Source organism: Castor canadensis, chromosome 7 (assembly GCF_047511655.1).
Source record: "Castor canadensis chromosome 7, mCasCan1.hap1v2, whole genome shotgun sequence".
Taxonomy (NCBI): Eukaryota; Metazoa; Chordata; class Mammalia; order Rodentia; family Castoridae; genus Castor; species Castor canadensis.
This window is the reverse complement of record NC_133392.1, coordinates 140,097,433-140,115,123: the sequence shown is the minus strand read 5'-3', so window position 1 is coordinate 140,115,123 and position 17,691 is coordinate 140,097,433. Positions and strand designations below refer to the sequence as shown.

General features: G+C 50.7%; 1 protein-coding gene across 2 annotated transcripts in view; it reads right to left on the bottom strand.

Annotated features, from left to right (window-relative positions):
- Nkain1 (sodium/potassium transporting ATPase interacting 1) overlaps window positions 1-8,251 on the bottom strand; it is a 41,758-nt gene extending 33,507 nt beyond the window's left edge. The window contains exons 1-2 of one of the 2 annotated variants that reach the window (XM_074080736.1): window positions 8,170-8,251; window positions 7,167-7,210 (exon numbers count right to left, since the gene is read on the bottom strand). Coding sequence is in view for 1 of the 2 variants with exons in the window: in XM_020156603.2 (XP_020012192.2) it covers window positions 8,170-8,223 (54 nt within the window). In the remaining variant the exon portion in view is untranslated. The remainder of the gene's footprint in view (window positions 1-7,166; window positions 7,211-8,169) is intronic. The other variant, XM_020156603.2, reaches the window with a different exon arrangement.
- Between the last annotated feature and the right edge of the window lie 9,440 nt (window positions 8,252-17,691).

Genomic DNA, 17,691 nt, shown 5'->3' with positions numbered 1-17,691 from the left:
GGATAATTGTGTCCACCATGTAGAGGTCCCCATGTAGGGGCATAGTGAGGAAGAACAAGTCACTCTAGGTAATATAGTTACAACAGTACAAGGCAAGCCCTAAATGCCCAGCAAATCTCTATTTGACAATGCCACATGCATAGACCCTGTGCTCCACTTTACATGAGGAAACAGAGTCCCAGAGAGAGGCAAGGCCTTGTCCAAGGTCACAGAGCCAGTTATGGCAGAGCCAGGCCTGTCTGTAAACCAGGTACAAGAAGTCAGGCCCTTGTCCAGACCTCTGCTTCCCCAGGAGTCTTGAGATACTTGAATGAACATCCAACAAGAACTTGCACAGCACCTGGCCATCCTGTTTGTGACTTCAGGACTCTGAGGGGGCTGAAGCTCCCTTCTGATGCTCCCTGGTGGCTCCAAGGCAGGTTTGTACAATTAGGTGTATCAGGGGACAGGAAGGGCTGACCTGTTTTCCTGACCCACCTGGCCACTCGAAAGCTGGCTGTAGAGGTCTCGGAAACAATCCAGGGACCCGGGACCAGAACAATATTTGTCAGCTTTGCATGGTAGCGGCAGGATTGTCTCCGTGGCAACAAAGCTGTGTGAAGGCATCCTGGCAACATTAGGGAGCGCGCTGAGTAGTATAAACAGAGGCTGCAGTAGATTACACGCCTATTATGAGCAGTCTCGGGCTCTGAGCACTGGTAATTATGCCTAATTGTGCATTTAATTGTGTAATTGAAAACCCACATCTCTGGTTCAGGCTGGGGCTGCAGAACCTACCTCCTCCTCCCAAAAGAAAAGAGGCTTAGGAGCCAACCCTACTTTGACAATCTCAGGGTGGCCTTTCCTTCTCAGGCAAGGGGTGGCCAGAGTGGGCAAGGGCGAACCGCCCTTACACTCCCATTCCCTGCTTCTGGGACCCCAAGCTCAGCCAGGCCCTGTGACTTGGGGTAGGGAACAGGGATGGGGAACAGGAAGGAGCAGGCTTAAGGCAAAGGGCCATGACAAGAACACAAAAAAAGCCAACCTCTCATTATTCATAATAGATAAAACATTCTGTGTTACTGGCATTGTCCTCTCAATGCTTAGAACCAGCACCTGGTAGTTCCAGGGACCTGGGTCATCATTAGCTTCATTACATGTCCAAGAGGTCATCCAACCTACATATAAATTCTTAGACACTGTCACAAACAGGAAACTTTCCATCTGGCTATCACCCCACCCTTGCAGAGCTCTGTGAAAAGCTGATAATGGAGTTCAACTTCTCCTTCAATTTCCCATTTCACAGATGGAAAAACAAGGCCCACAAGGGCTTTGTTGCATAGCCACGGAGTCCCAAAACCTGGGACTCTGACTTGCAGTTGAAGGCATATTTTATACCATAAGGTATGAAAGTACCTAAAAATCACACCTGGCACTTTGTGGGTGCTTCATAAATATTTGCTGAATTCAACTGTGAGTAGGGTTAGCTGATGGCAATTCTCACCCTCTGGCCCAAGAGAATTCATCTTTCCAGATTTCAGGATGCCCACCTGTGGTGGGGTAGGGGTTAATGCGGGGCCAGGAACCACCAAGCACTGAGTCTCTATGTTCTGAACTTAATTTTACAACCAAACATTCCACATGGGCATTTGTGATGGGGACAGTGCAGATACTCATAGAGACAGGAGAAAGAAGGACCAACCGAGTCCCTGGCAACCCAACACCCAGATGTGAAACTTCTAGCAGGCCACCTGAGGCAGAAGTCTCCTCCTCTCCCCATATCCTGGTACCTGTCAGTCATCACTGCCTGCAGCAAGGTGGGCAACTCTGACCTCAGGCTGGGAAGAGGATGCTCACTCAGTGCCAACTCAGAGACATTCAGCCAGACTTCTCCCTCTACCGAGGAGGCCAGAGGCCAGGGCCAGCCTTCTTTCCTGACTCCCTCCTGGTGAATGCCAGCCTGTACCTAGAGCTCTCCCTGCATTGTCTTGTTACACTCTATAGTCCTGTGAGGTAGATGCTATTATTCTTCCCATTCTACAGATCAGGGAACAGTGAGGCCAAGGCCATGTGCATCAAGCAGAATTGCTGCTCCATCTGTTTCTGTGGCTGAAACAGAGAACAGATCCCATTCTTACCGCACAGCATTCAGATTTGCAAAACCTGTTCCCTCATACCCTGGGCATTGAAGACTGCGAGCCCTTTGAGATTTTGCATATCTTCTTCCGCGGAACGTTCCAACGACTCTGCAGATAATCACTATCCCAATCTGGAGAGGTGCAGGCGGATGCTCAGAGAGGCTAAAAGGTCTTGCCCCACGGCAGAACTGGGCTGGGCCCAGTAGCTCACATCTGTATCCTACCTACTCAGGAAGTAGAGATCAGGAAGATCATGGTTTAAAGCCAGCCAGGGCAAAGGGATCATGAGACTGTACCTCGAAAATACCCAACATAAAACAGGGCTGGTGGAGTGGCTCAGGTGGTGGAGCGCTTAACTAGCAAGCATGAGGCCTTGAGTTCAAACCCCAGTACTAGCCAATAAATAATTTAAAAAGAGGAAAAACTGGAACGCAAAGCCCAGCTTGACCCCAAACCCAAGCTCCTAAACCCAAGCTCCTCCTAGCCCACCTCTTTGCTCCTGCATCTTCTAGCTGCTTTAGGAGGATGGGCCCAGGAGGCCAAGGTAACCAAACTATCCAAACCTGCAACCACAGCTGACACCTCTCCCTAAACCTCAGGAAGATTTGCTTTGCTGCCTATGGCTCTCCCTTGGTCTCCAGATCAGTCAACACACCTCTAGGCCAGGGCTGGGGAAAGCCAAGGCCAAGACTAGGCTCCCCAGCCAGGTTCACCCCATGGCATAGAACTAGTTGTTAAAAACACATCTCTAGTCTCAGTCAGCCCTCCTGTCAATCGTCTCTCTTCAAAACTGGGGGATGGGGGGTATGGGGCACAGCTCAAGTGGGAGAGTGCCTGCCTAGAAAGCATTGAAGTCCTGAGTTCAAACTCTGACACTGTAAAATTAGAGGATAGAACATGCTCTAGACGGACAGTTCTGCTTGGTCCAGATTTTGTAATAATTGTTCTAAATTCCTTTCCCCTCCATGACTCATCTGAGGCCCAGGCTCTATCTCCTGTTACCTTGGTGACAAATTATTCTGAGCCTTGGTATGCCCAAAACCCACACATATCTCATAGAGTTGTAAGGGTTGACAAGTTGTCCATAAAGGTTAGTTTCTCTGGGCACCAGTGCCTCCTGCCTGTGGAGACAGAGATCAGAGGATAGTGGTTCAAAGTCAGCCCAGGCAAAATAGTTTGAAGGACCCGATCTTGAAAATACCCAACACAAAAAAAGACTGGCAGAGCAGCTCAAGTGGTAAAGTGCCTGCCTAGTAAGTGTGAGGCCCTGAGTTCAAACCCCAGTACCGCCAAAAAAAAAAAAAAGTTAGTTTCTTACCTGGGTAACATTTTCTTAACCTGCATCATAGCTCCCTTCGTCCAACACAGAGCTAGGAGTAGGTAGAGATGGGGAGAGGCAGCATGTGAATAGCAGCTCTGAAGACCTGGCACCTAGTAACACCCCCTACGGCTGGGGAAAGATTTTGAGGATCTAAATTTGAATCCTCATTCTGCACCTACTATTTACATAGTCATGAATAAGCCAGATCAGGACCAAGGGCCAAGGTGTATAAAGTGCCTAGTAAGCTGGGCTTGGTGGGTCATACCTATAATCTCAGCACTCAGGAGGCTGAGGCATGAGGATCTCGAGTTTGAAGCCAAGCCTAGGGTATGTAGTAAGTTCACAGCCAGCCTGAGCTACACAGTAAGACCCTGTCTCTCTCTCTCTCTCTCTCTCTCTCTCTTTTTGGCAGCACTGCAAAGGGGTGCCCATTCTCACTCTGCTGACCTCATGAGGGCTGCAAGGGCTCTTTGGCCTCAGTCTGTCCATCTGCACAGCCCCAAGCTGTCCAGAGGGAACTGGAGAACAGAAGGGACCAGTGGCCTGAACAATTTCATGCCCCAGACCCTGACACTGGCCTAAGGACCTCAAACCCCGAGCTAAGCCTGAGGAGTCTTGAACTTGTAGACGCAGCTGCTTGAGCGCAGGACCCAGGTGGGGCCTCTGTCTTAACCATCACTATTGCTAATGACGACATCAATCAGCTGGACCATGTTTCACATCATTACTCGCAGCTCAGCTGGAAGCTATTTATTTCCCTGGCCCCCACCCACCTTCCGGAAAGCAAAGAGCTTTCCAGAAGAGAAAAAGAAGACACTGACATTTTTTCTGAGTGCCTACTATGTGCCTGGCACCTGTCTTTAAGGAAGCCTCATATACCTCTGGGGGAGAGGAGGCTTTCCCTGCACATGGGAAGAAGCTGGGGCTCCCAGAGTGAAAGCACATGTCCAAGGTCACAGAGCTGGCTCAAGAGCAACCACAGCAGTGATCTATTGCCGAGAGCTTGCTGGCTCACAGGGCCAGGCGCTGGTCACTCAGCAGCAAACCTCCTCACCCCGGAGAGCCTCAATTTCCTCATCTGAAAAAGGGGATAATAAAACCGTCCACCCACTGCCATCAGCAGGATGAAGACAGGAAAATGGCTAGCGCTTATTGATCGCTTAACATGGCCAGGCATCTTGCCAAGCGCTTACATGTGTAAGCTCATTTGGTTAAATGAGGTAATGCATATAAAGTGCTTAGCACAGGCTTCCTGAAATGGGAGTGATAATGACAGTGATGAAGACATGGATGACGAACCCCTGAGGGCAAATGTCCCTGCCTCATCCTCTAGAGAACAGAGTGGCTACAGCTGCAAGGCTTCAGGAAGGAGATGACTAGGAAGGACAGGCAGGGTTTAAACAGGGGATGAAAAAGTGAACAGATACCAGCGAGCGAATAGTTAATACTATCAAGATGATATACCTGAGAGGTTCTATAGAACAAAACAGAAGCAAACTGAAACACAATAAAACTTCCACGCCAGCCAGGTAGCCTGGTGGCTCACACCTGTAATCCTAGCTACTGGAGGCAGCGATCAGGAGGATCACGGTTCAAAGTCAGTCCAGGCAAATAGTTCTCGAGACCCTATCTCAAAAAACCCCACCACAAAAAAAAGGCTGAGAGACAGGATCAAGGTGTAGGCCCTGAGTTCAAGGCTCAGTACTGCAAAAAAAAAAAAAAAAAAAAAAAACCTTCATGCCAACCCAGACACCATTCCCTGAGTCCCACACAGGCAGAGCTGCCAGGACTCCAGGAATTCAGGTCAATGGTTCTTCCCATGTCACAGACAGAGACTTGCCCAAATTTGCAGGATGTCAGTAGCAGAACAGGACTTGCCAAGCCTCCCGCCTCTTAGTATCAGCCCAAAAGCTGACTCCCATAAGACAGGGCAGGGGGACACCTGGATATGCTTGGGCCACAGTTCTAGGGAAGCAACCCATGGTATGAATCATTGAGATAATAATACAAAGCTATAGTTTACAGAGACCTCACTGCACCTGGTAGAAATCATCATGAGTTTAACCCTTCCAACAACCCTAAGAACTAAGAACTGTTGATACCATTTACCAGACGACAAGACTTTTAGAGAGGTTTAGACAGGGCTAGCAACTTGCCCAAGGTAACACAGCCAGGAAGTGAGAGCTGGGCCTGGAACCCAGATCTGTCTTGTCAAACTCCAGAGCCTTAACTCCTACCCAGCACTTGTCCACCTCGATGGCACAGTCCCTACCTGTTTCCCTGGCCCCCAATACCTTCATGCTCTAGTCCCTGCCTGGAAGCTAAGCTTATAGCCCAAAACAGAGGAGTGTTTAGAACTGGCCTGCTTCATTGAAATGCCTAAACTCCACTTGTAAAAGAAAAATCAGTTTCTCATCTTAACCTTTCAGCTGAAAAATATTCAACAGCCTCTTTTATCCCTCAGTTCTTTGGCTGAGAAAACTGAGCCACTCTCTTCCCTCAAGTTGGTGGTGAATTTAGCATCCTGAAGCCTATTACAGAAACTGCCAGGCAGCAGGGGCTCCTGGAGGTTAGTGACAGTTCCAAGGACCCTTTCTGCAATCAGCTCAGACACAGCAACAGAGCCTGGAAACCAATTTTCAAGTCCCTCCTCAGAGCATCTCCCAAATTCTCTCATGTATCCCCACAAGCTGCCAAGCCATCCAGGCAGGATGTGGGGAACTGGACTCGCACCCAGGTCCTGTGCAATTCCAGTGTCAGATGCTGGTTAAGAGTCAGAGATCTCTGGAGGCTGGCAAGCAGGAGGCAGTTTTCCACAGAGCAGTTTGCACCTCCCCAGGGGCCCCAGCGTCCCAGGACCACAACTACTTATTTTAAAATTAAAAAGGCAACAGAGAATGCTGGTCAGATGCCTGGATCCTGCTTCCTGTAGAACTCTGGGCAAGTTAAGTTGTCAGGGAGTTACGGAGGTTAAATGAGTTGATCCTTGGAACATGTGCCCCAAAGCTAACCCTCGTGATCACCAGCAGTAAAGAATGAGCATGGGACAAACTGCTAACCAGTCCACCTTTGGGGAAGGGACCAGGCACAGGGAGAAGAAACTTACTTCTGTCTGTGCGAGTGTTTATTTTGCTCATTTTGTAACACGAGCATATTACTTTTTGAAATTAAAAGCCCTAGTTTAAAATTTAAAAACTGATTCCAGAGACAGAATTTTCATAAAGGTTTCAAAACTTCTTGATATTTTGTGTTCCTTGATGTAAATAAAAAGGGTGTTTCTACTATAGAGCCAGGAATTGCCAAATCACTGATTCATTAATTTATTTTACAAATAAAAATGGGGTGTCAGGCACTATTCCAGCTGCTCGGGATTTAGCAGGAACAAAACAGCCCACCTCCGCTCTTCTGGAGTTTCTGTTCTACAGGGTCCTTGTGAATCCCCTTTGCAAAGCTCAAGGATGAACATGTCACAGACAGGCAGACCCAGGCGGCTCAGCCAGGGGAAGGCTCTAGAGCGATAATGCCAGAGCCTGGGGTTTTCCTACCACTGGGACAGGTCTGTGGACGTTTGGGGCTGGTGCCCAAAGAGAAGAGAAACAAGAGAGAGGGGTCTGCACATCCTGACTCAAAGTGTCACTCTCTGTAGAAGGGGAAGACAGATGTAGGCCAGGATGGGGGTAGAGATGATGGGGGCCATCGCGAGTCAAGTTCAAATACCCCTAACTTACCTTCAGACCGAAGTGCTGCCCTGGGAGTCCTCACACACCTCCTCCTAGAGGAGAAGTACAGCCTCAAAGCCTGGACTCCAGGGGAGACAGGAGACCCGTCTCTCCTTGACCACCCTCCTAAATTCACCACCAGGGCCTCACTTGAAGGGCATAACTGGTTCCCCTCAGCCTCCAAATTCACTCCACTGGCCTCCCTGAGACAAGGACCTGAGTTCCCCAAGCTGGGGTGGACACATAACCCCCAGATACCCAGACCATTCCCAGAGCACCTAAGAGCTGCTCTGCCTGGCCGCACCCAGCTGCTCTGAACCGATGACTTCTGGGACTTTTTTGGACACTGTGACCAGACCAAAGTAGAAGGGTGGTCCAGTGCGGGGCTAAGTCAGGCCGGCCCAGGTCCAAGCAGTGCCTGGTGACCCTCTCCAGGGAAGTAGGTGACTCTCCATCCCAAGCGACCCAGTCAGGAAGGTGAAGCAGCACAAAGGAGGGTCGAGCGTTCTTGGGAGTCTCAGACCCCAACCCAGATGAGCATGGACCAGAATGGTCAGAGATCGGGAGACGCACACAGGACCAGAGACTTTGTGAGAAGCACTCACAGGGGCGGAGACCAGAGACCGGGAGGAAGAGAGATGCACGCACACCAGCGATCGAGAGGAAAACACGCGGCGGGGACCTCACCGCAGGCACAGACCGGCCTCGGACACACCCCCACCCACCCCCAAGAGAGCCACCGTCCCCCAGCGCAGCCCCCCCAAACAGGCGGCCACTCCGCCAGTGCCGGCCGGACGCGTTGTAGCCCCGGTGCGGGGCGCGCTGGACTGTGCGTGCGGCGCCGGGGGAGCGCGGGGCACCGCGGCGAGGAGCGCACACAAAGAGACGGCCGGGCCAGCAGCTGGAGCAGGCTCCGCCCGGCCGCCCCCCGCGCGAGCACCGCGGCACCCACGCAGAGCCCGGTGCCCCGCGCCCCACCCCGCCCGGCCGCCCCGCGGGGCGCGCGGCTCACCAGCTGCAGGCAGCAGAAGGCGACGAGCGTGCAGCGCCCGCTGCACTTGCCCATGGCTCCCGGCCGCGCGGGCCGCCCGCCGCCGCGCCCTCCTGCTCCGCGGCCGCCGCTTCCTCGCGCCGCGCGGGCTCCGCGTCCTCCCGCTGGCGCCCCGGGGCGGCGGGGCGGGCGCCTAGGGCCGGGCCCGGGAGCGCCGGGTCCCTAGGGCCGGGGCCGGCCGCCCGCGCTCCGAGTCCATGGCCCGCCCGCCGCGCGCGGGCTCAGCCGCTCCGCTCCGCGCCGCGCCTCCTTTGTCTGCGGGCGGCGTCAGGCGCACCTACTGCCCCGGGCGCCGAGCGGGCGGCGCGGCGCAGCGCAGCGCAGCGCAGCACTGCCCAGCTGGGGCAGCCGCCCGGGCGCTCCGCGGCCGCGGCTTCCCGGCCCACCACGTGCTTCGCTGCCGCCACTACCGACGAGGGAGGGGAGGGGTGGGGCGGGGCGGCCGCGAAGGGAGGGGAGACGGTGCAGGGTTGGGGAGGGTACGGGAGAGGCGTGGAGGGAAGTGAGAGAGCGCGGGCTTGGGGACTGACAGCCCGGGGTCATATCCGGACTCCACTGCTCTCTCGCGGTGTGACCTTGGGCAAATCTCATTACCTCTCTGGGCCTCGGTGGTTCCAAGAACAAAGTGGGAATGAGGTCGCTTTTGCTGTAGATGTGAAGACGGCAGGCAGTTGTGTGAATAAAGTACGGCACTTAACCCTGGGCCTGGCCTCCTGAGGGTGCCGGAACACTCCTCCGTCCACTCTGTCTCTAGGGCCTTGGGGATTCCAGTTTAGCCCTCAGTTTCCATGCCCGTCCTCAGGTCTCCTCATCCCAATCTCCCTCCTGGGTGTGTGGCCACATTTTCTTCCTTTCTTCTTCGTTCTCCCGGCATTTATTTAGCCCGACTGCATGAACGGTCTTCGGGCCCTGGAAGCAGGAGATGTGCCTGCAGCACCACTCCAGTTCCCATGGAGCTTCACAGCCCAGGGACCACACAGGCTCCCAAGCTCCCAAGAGCGGGACAGTGCACTGGGTGGTGGCAGAGGTCTAACCCAGTTGCATCCAGGAGGAAGTCAACAGTGACCCAGCAGACGACAGCCTCCTTCAAGCACTCAGACTGGATATGAACCACATCCCTTTCTTCATCCCTGTCCTCTCCTAATGGCCTGTGTTCGGTGGGAATCCTAGCTCTCCCTGCAGGCTTCCTTCTCCCATCCCATCTGTCACTAAATTCTGTAGGCTGGACTTTCGGCTACATTTATGAAATACCTACTGTGTGCCAGGTTCTCCACAGAGCATAAGGGAAGGAACCAGACATAATCAGTTTCACCGGGCACAGTCTATAGTGAGGGACTGTCATTAAAACAACTCAACAGAGCTGGAGGTGTGGTTGGAGCAGTAGAGTAGCCAGGCACTGGTTGCTCACACCTATAATCCTAGCTACTCAGGAGGTTCGAAGTCAGCCCCAGGAAAATAGTTCCTGAGATCCTATCTTGAAAAAAACCATCACAAAAAACAGCTGGCAGAGTGACTCAAGTGGTAAGAGTGCCTGCCTAGCACCATCAGAGCCCTAAGTGCAAGCCCCAGTACTGCCGAAATAAAAAAATCCAAGTCAATGGAGCCAGGGTTGATGATCCAGCACTCAGGAGGTAGAGGCAGGAGGACCCAGAGTTCAAGGCCAGCCTGAGCTACACTTTTAGCTACATAGTTAGCTAAAAGTTTATTATTGTCTCAAACAACAATAATAAAAAAAAGGAAGAGAGCAACTAGAGGAGGATAATTTAGGCTTGGAGAGGACAACAGGGGTGGTGAAGGCTAAGTCCCACAGTTCTGGATCCCACAGTCTGGACTCCAGCCCCACACCCACACTTGTTTGCTGCTTACACAGCAAGCCCTCCAACACATCACTACTCCCTCCCAGGCCTGGCTTCATAATTTGCAGGGCCCAGAGTGACAGAAAAATGCAAGTTTCAAGATGGCGAAATGCAGGGCGACCCTGGGTGAATGCAGTAGCCACATGCTCGTGAAACTCACAGGTCTTACTCCCCACAACCTTCAGCATGTCACTTTGTGTTTTAAAACACAGGACTAGTTGGGCTCCAACCCCAGCACTGCCAGCAACAACAAAAGCCCACGCAGGCCATTCTCAGGGGTGACTGCCCATTTGCCCACCATGCTGAAAGTCCACTTGGATAATAAGCTGAGACAACAGGGAAACTTTCTCAGCCATGTCTGGGGAATGACAGCTGTGTCCAGCCAGGTTTTGGGACAAGTCAGGGTTCCAGGGGTCTGTGAAGTACCTGAAATGATACGCAAAGAGTAATGGGAGCAGATGTGCCTTTTTCTGGGGGAAAGAGGGGGGAGGGTCCCAGCTTTCATCAGTCTCCAGAGTCCATTTCCCAGGAAAGAAGAACCAGCCCAGATGTAAGGGCTCTTCAGCAGATCTGCAGGTCCTGCCAGAGAGCCTGGGCCACGTCCCTCTGGGAAGCTAAAGCGACCCTGTAATCCTCAGACAGCTACCAGTTATCGATAGCTCGCTCTGAGCCGGGCACTTGACCCAGGCTCACTTAATCCTCACTAAGTGGGGCTTTGCTGGGGTTCTGACCCCACCCCTGACAGGCTCTTTACTGTATCACATCATGCCTGTGACCCCCCTGCCCCAAAGCCTGGCTGCTTCACTCAAAGTCTGTCCTAAGGGACCAAGGATGGCCTGTGTGACTTCAGTGAGCCAAACTCTGCCTGCGGTCCACGAGTTACTTAGTCCTCATCCTGCCCTGGTGAATCCCACACCCACCAGTCCCCGCTTTGAGCACATTGCTCTTTGGCCTACAACGCATCTCACATCCAAACTCTTAGCATGGAGAACTCCTAGTCATGTTTCAAATCTCAGCTCAGGCGTCACTTCTTCTGGAAGGCCTTCTTTTGACACTCTGCCACCTGGGGGAGGTTTTCTCCTTCTGGCTCAATTCACACACAGTCTCTTTCTGCTGCCTTTTTCCACCCTTCCTAGAGCTTCCTGAACTTCCACGACTGTTTCTGTTTGTTTCCCAAGCAGACTCGAGCTCTGAGGACAACCACACACCCATCACTCCCTTCTTCCCTGCTTCAGGGCCCAGCTGACCTTGGGCCTATTTACTTCTTGGAATCACCAAGTTCTAAGTGGGAGGCCAGCCAACTGCATGAGAGGAAGGGATTTCCTTTGGCAAGAGGTTGGGAGGTTAGGAACAGGGGGAGGACATTAGGGGGACTTGCAATCATCATTGTGAAGGATGACTAATCTGGGGAAGATGAGGCAGGGCTCAGAAATAAAGGACAATGATGATTCAGAATATACCCATGCTTCCTGAGTGCAGAGGCGGGATCACAGTCAGGCCAGAAAGGAGGCTGAGATGGGGGGAGGGGCGTCAAGTGCCCCCTGCCCTAAACCAGGGCTAGGCAGGTCTGTGGCTTCTATCTTCTGTGGGTAAAAACTGAAGGTTCCTGAGAAAGTTCCCTCATAAGATAGCTTGATGCTAAATCTAATAATTTCCCCTTCTTTCAGGTTGGTGGATGGAACATGCTCACTAATTATAGCTTCTGGGATGTTTTTTCTGTCACCAACCAATTTTTCACACCAGTTGGGTGTCTGACAATTCTATTCAGTGTTGACACTAACTACCAGGACTTGGCATATACAACACAGGTGAAGGGCTCAGTCCCACAACACTGCTCACTTCAAAGGCCAGTCCCAAGCCTCTGGCCACCACCCATACTGCTGGCCAGCAGGCTGTCCATCTGGGGCTCCATGAACCTCTCATGTCCCATAACTTGCTCACTGAATTCTGGAAGTTACTTTACTTACATTTCTTATAAGGGATACCATGAATGGCCAGATGAAGAGGAGAGAGGGTGTGGTTCAGAAGGGTCCCCAGTGCAGGGGCTTCTGTCCCTGTGGGGATGGGGTGTTCCACCCTCCCTGGTGGATGGATTCACCAGCCCAGAACCTCTTTGAATCTCATTGCTCAGGGGTTTTCATAGAGCTGTGCCTCCAGGTCTTCCCCCAACCCTGCCCTCTCCAAAAGACCATGGGTGGGACTTAGTTCCAACCTGTCAATCCTTTGTTCTTTCTGGTTCCCAGAAAGCTATCTGGGAAGCAGCCCTAACTCACCTCATTAGCATAAACTCAGCTGTGACAGAAAGGAATTTATCAAAAGCTATCTCTGGGCAGGGAGTGCGGCTCAGTGGTAGAGCATGTGTTTAGCATGTACAAGGTCCCAGCACACAAGAAAAAAACCAAAAAGACACTTGTGTCACTCAGGAGACTCTGAGGATTTTAGGAACCAGGGACAAAGACCAAATTCGTCTTTGTGTCACATAGTAGCTGACACTTCCAGAGAACCGTTCTGAGCAATTGCTATGCTCCCTCATTAAACCTCCCAGCCCTTTGAGCCCTGTGAGGTCTGTAACTGCAGCCATCATCTCACTTTCTGGATAAGGAAACTGAGACTCAAAGAAGTTAGATCACTTGCCCAGGGTCAAGGAAGTGTCTGGGGTCAAGGAAGTAGCTGAATCCAGGCAAGAACTATTTTATCTAAACCACTCCTGACAGTTTTTAAACTTCCCTGTTCTTCAAAAGAAAGCATATATTCTAAACAGAAAAAAAAATTTGCTTGGTTTGTGGGGAAAGAGGATTGGCAACTCACTGCTCACTCAGATGGTCCCATCTCCTGTGAAAGCCTTCTGGAGAAGCATGTCAACCCAAGAGCTACTGCTCTAGATGGTCCTCGAGGTGCCATTTATTTATTTATTTATTATCGAAGGAGGGAGAGGTAAAGAAAGAGTGAACCTGAATAACAGAGAGGGTAGGTGAGTTCTCTAAAGTCACCCAGCACTTTAGGGGCAGAGCTGGAGATCTCAAGACCACCAGGTCATTCCAGTTCCATTACAGTGCCAGGCATGGAGCTAGGGGCTTTGGAACCAAAAATGAATTGAACACGGGCTCTGAAGAATCCTTGGGATACAGGCTGGGGTCAGTACACTGTCAACAGTGTGGCATTGTCCAATGTTTATTTTTAATTTTTTTTTTTTTGGTGGTACTGGGGTTTGATAGGATCTCAAGCTTTTGCCCAGGCTGGCCTTGGACCTCAGTCCTCCTACCTCTGCCTCCAGAGTAGCTGGGATTACAGGTATGAATCACCATACCCACCACACCTGGCACATCTGCTCACGCTTTTTGCTTCCTCTTGTCTCGTTACTGCCATCAACCTTTTCTACCCCTTTAGATTTCTATAGAATGTCAAACCCAGAGAAAACCTGTAAAGGAAAACTAATCTCCCAGAGCAAAGAATGTTCGAGACAAAGAAGAGGATAGGAAGGGGTGTTCTGAACAGATGGGATGTAGGTGAGGAAATCCTAAATTGCACAAGTTGTAAGGCTTGTAGAAAACGCCTTCTCTTCTGGGCTGGGGTTCAACATTTCCAACACAGAATCTGCTGACAGCTGAGATGAATCTCCTTTTGCAGCAGTCAGTGGAGGCCACATGGGCTTTCAGTTCAAGTCTGCCCGGAGGCCAGCTGAGCTGGGACATTGAGAGATGAGAGGAGGCCCTCTCTAATCAGCCCCACACTGCCCTTGGGCCTTCATTATGCTGCACTGGCTTGTGTGGGGGGCCAACAGTGGACAGGAAGACAGATGGAGTCCGGTCAGCCTGGCCCCTCGAGCACGTCCCAAATGCCCTAGTAGGATTTGCAATTCCCTGATGCCCTGCCCCGGCCCCTTCCATCATTTTCCATAAGCCCTTGCCCAGGTGTCCATTCTGAGCAAACAGTCCAGAGAATCCTGAGATTACCATTTTAGAGTAAAATGGTAATTTTAGGGCATTTTAGGAAAAGCCCGTTTTAAGATTATGTCATGGTGCCTGGGCGCTGGTGCTCACTCCTGTAATCCTACCTACTTGGGAAATTGAGGTCAGCAGGGTCAAAGTTCAAGGCCAGCTTGGGCAAACACATCTTGAAACCCCATCTGCAAAAATAACTAGTGCAAAATGGACTGGAGGTGTGGCTCAAGCAGTAGAGCGCCTGCTTTGCAAGGGTGAAGTCCTGAGTTCAAGCTCCAACTACACACATACACACACAAATCATACCATGGTCTAGCTGGAAGGAACCTAGGGATCCTAGATATTAGGAGATGTTAGCTACTGACCACCTGCCTGTTTGGTTATTTATTTATTTATTTATTTATTTATTTACAGGCTCTGGCTATGTTGTCCAGGCTGGGTGATCTTCTTGCCTGACTCTCCCAAGTAGCTGGGACTACAGGTTTGTGCCGCCATATGGTAATGGGGACTTTTAATACACTCTCTAGGGATTCTGATGAAAAGCTAGAATCCTCTGACTCAATTCTGTGCAGAATTCCTGCCCAGTGACCCCCGGCTTCTGCATGCACACCTCCGTAAGGAGGAACTGCCTCCATCCTGTCTGGATGGCTCTGACTTAGCTGTTATGTGTTGAGTGGCAACCTGCTTTCTTATGATTTTCTTTGGCTTGGCTCTGCACTCTTAGGTGTCTAGAAGAAAGAATTCTCCCATTTATTTCCAATGGTGGCTTTTTGTTTTGTTTTGTTTTTTGGGTAGTACTGGGGTTTGAACTCAGGGCTTCACACTTACTAGACAGGTGCTCTCCTACTTGAGCCACTCTCCCAGCCCTTTTTTGTGTTGGGTATTTTCAAGATAAAATCTCATGAACAATTTGCCTGGGCAAATTGAACCTTGGATTGAACCTTGAACCTGGATTCTCCTGATCTCTGCCTCCTGAGTAGCTAGGATTACAGGCGAGAGCCACCCCAAAGTGGCTTTCTGATATTTGGAGACAGTGGTGTCTATGTTCCCGAGTTCCTACAACTCTTTCCCACCACAACTACCTGAGAGGACACCCACAACCCAAAGCACCCTCAGGTGTGGTCGGCTCCTGTGCAGAAACTTCTGCAGGATTCCTCCTCCAGGATGAAGCCAAAGCTGTCAACTGGCTTTCAAGGGCTTTTGCAATTTGTCCCCAACAATTTCCAAGGTCCCTGCTCATCTCTTACCCCCCCCCCACCTGCTGGTTCTGCCATGTGTTATGTGTCATTTTTGGACACACTGAGTTAGTGACCCGTACTGTCATCTCTGTTTTTTCCACTACCTGGACAGTCCTCACCCCTGCTCCAAGCTCCCTCCTTTCCCCCAACTTCCAGTCCTTTTGTAAGATTCAGATCAAGTGTCATTTCCTCAGTAAAACTTTCCCCAATTTCTCCCGAGGAACTGCCTCCTGATTTATAGGCACGCCTCTGATAGGATCGATTAGACTGTATTTACATTGCTTGCTTATACCTGCTTCTAAAACAAGCAAGGGTACCTGTGGTATATCTTCTTGGAGTGTCAATTTTAGTTGGTGCTCAGTCATTTAAAATGCTTATAAAAAATGCTTATGAATGTAAAACAAGCACAGTGACATTATGAAGTGGCAGACAAAGCCATATACATTTACAGTCAATTTCACTGGGAAAAAAGGTGAGGGGTGGTTCTAGACTAAGAGACACTACAGGGTTGGGATGTAAGCTCAGTCGTAGCTTGCTTGTCTGGTCTGCTCGGGGCCTTGAGTTTGATCCCCGGCAGCACAATGAAACAGAAACCAGCCAAGCAACAATAAAACAACACCATGGTTTCAACACTTGCCAGGTGATAGTGCTGGCCTGTAATCCCAGCACTCAGGCTAAAGTAGGAGGAGCTACAGTTTGAAGCCAGCCTGGGATATACAGTGAGATGTCCCAATGTAGTCCAGGCTGGCCTCAAACTGGAAATCATCTTGCCTCAATCTCCCTGCTTCAGCATCCTGAGTGCTGGGATTATAGGTAAGTGCCACCACACCTGGCTTACATCTTACTTTTTTCTTTTTTTTGGTGGGACTGGGGTTTGAACTCAGGGCCTCATCCTTGCCCTTGAACTCAGTGCCTAGGGGGGCACTCTACTACTTGAGCTACTCCTCCAGTCCTTTCCTTGTGTTGGGTATTTTCGAGATAGGGTCTTGTGAACTATATGCCCAGGCTGGCTTTAAACCATGATCCTCCTCATCTCTACCTCCTGAGTAGCTAGGATTACAGGCGTGAGCCACTGCCACCTGGCTGCATCTTATTTTCAATGGTTACTGAAAGTTGTATATTTATGTATGTACTCATGTGACCAAAAAGATTATTGACATTATTGGTGGAATAGATGTATATTCTGTGAAGTACCTTAATCTATTTTTTTAATTTCAAAACAAAAAGTTGAGGTGGCTAGGTGCTGGTGGCTCACGCCTGTAATCCTAGATATTCAGGGCAGAGATCAGGAGGATTGCAGTTCGCAGCCACCTGGGGCAAATAGATCGTGAGACCCTCTCGCGAAAAAACCCAACACAATAAAGGGTGGAGTGGCTCAAGTGGTAGAGAGCTTGCCTAGCAAGCATCACTGTCTGAATTCAAACTCCAGTACCACCACCAAAAAAAAGTTGAGGTGATTTGGGGGTGGGGCTCAGTGGTAGAGCACGTCTTACGATGAGCCAGGCCCTGGGTTTAATCTCAAGTACCACAAAACCCCTTCAAAATCTCCCTGTATGAGCAAAACCACTATGTATGCATGTGATCTTGGGAACACTGACTCCTTTCAGTTTCTACCTATATGTGAGGTTGGACTGGATGGTCAAAGGGCTTACCTTATAAGATCCTTCCAAACGGGCCTTTTTCTTTTTCTTTTTGGCAGTACAGAGGTTTGAATTCATGGCCTCATGCTCGCTAGGCAGGCGCTCTACCAATGACCCACTCCTCTAGCCTTTTTCTGTGTTGGGTATTTTTGAGAGATCTTTTTTTCTGGTGTGGGGGGGGGTCTGGGTTTGCCTCAAACCAAGTTCCTCCTGATCTCTGCTTCCTGAGTAGCCTGAGTAGCTAGGATTACAGGCGTGAGCCACTGGCGCCCAGTATTTTTTGGGGGATGGTGGTGGTGATGGCAATGGAACCCAAGGCCTCATGCATGCTAGGTTAAGTGGTCTACCTTTGAGCCACATCCCCAGCCCTTGTATTTGGGGGCTTTGAAGAAAAGTCAGGGTCCTTTTCAGGGTCCTGGTTTTACACAAAGTTCCAAAATCTACCAGGCAAAGATGACCACAATGGCTTTTCTGACCAAGCGCCTAAATTTATGTTCACCTGGGGCTTTGGCAGAGCTGTTCTGAAGCTCACACAGACCATGGCTTCCTTCTGGGTGCTTGGGGCTTACGCCTGTAATCCTAGCTACTCAGGAGGCAGAGGTAAGGAGGACTGCAGTTCAAAGCCAGCCCAGGCAAAAGTGTGTGAGACCCTATCTTGAAAAAAACATCATAAAAAAGGGCTGGTAGAGTGTGGCTCAAGGTGTAGGCCCTGATTTCAAGCCCCAGTACCGCAAAAAAGAAAAAAAAAAAAAAGGCTTCCTTGCAAGCCAAGGGGTGACAGTTAAGTCAATCTGGCTTCATGCTGCCC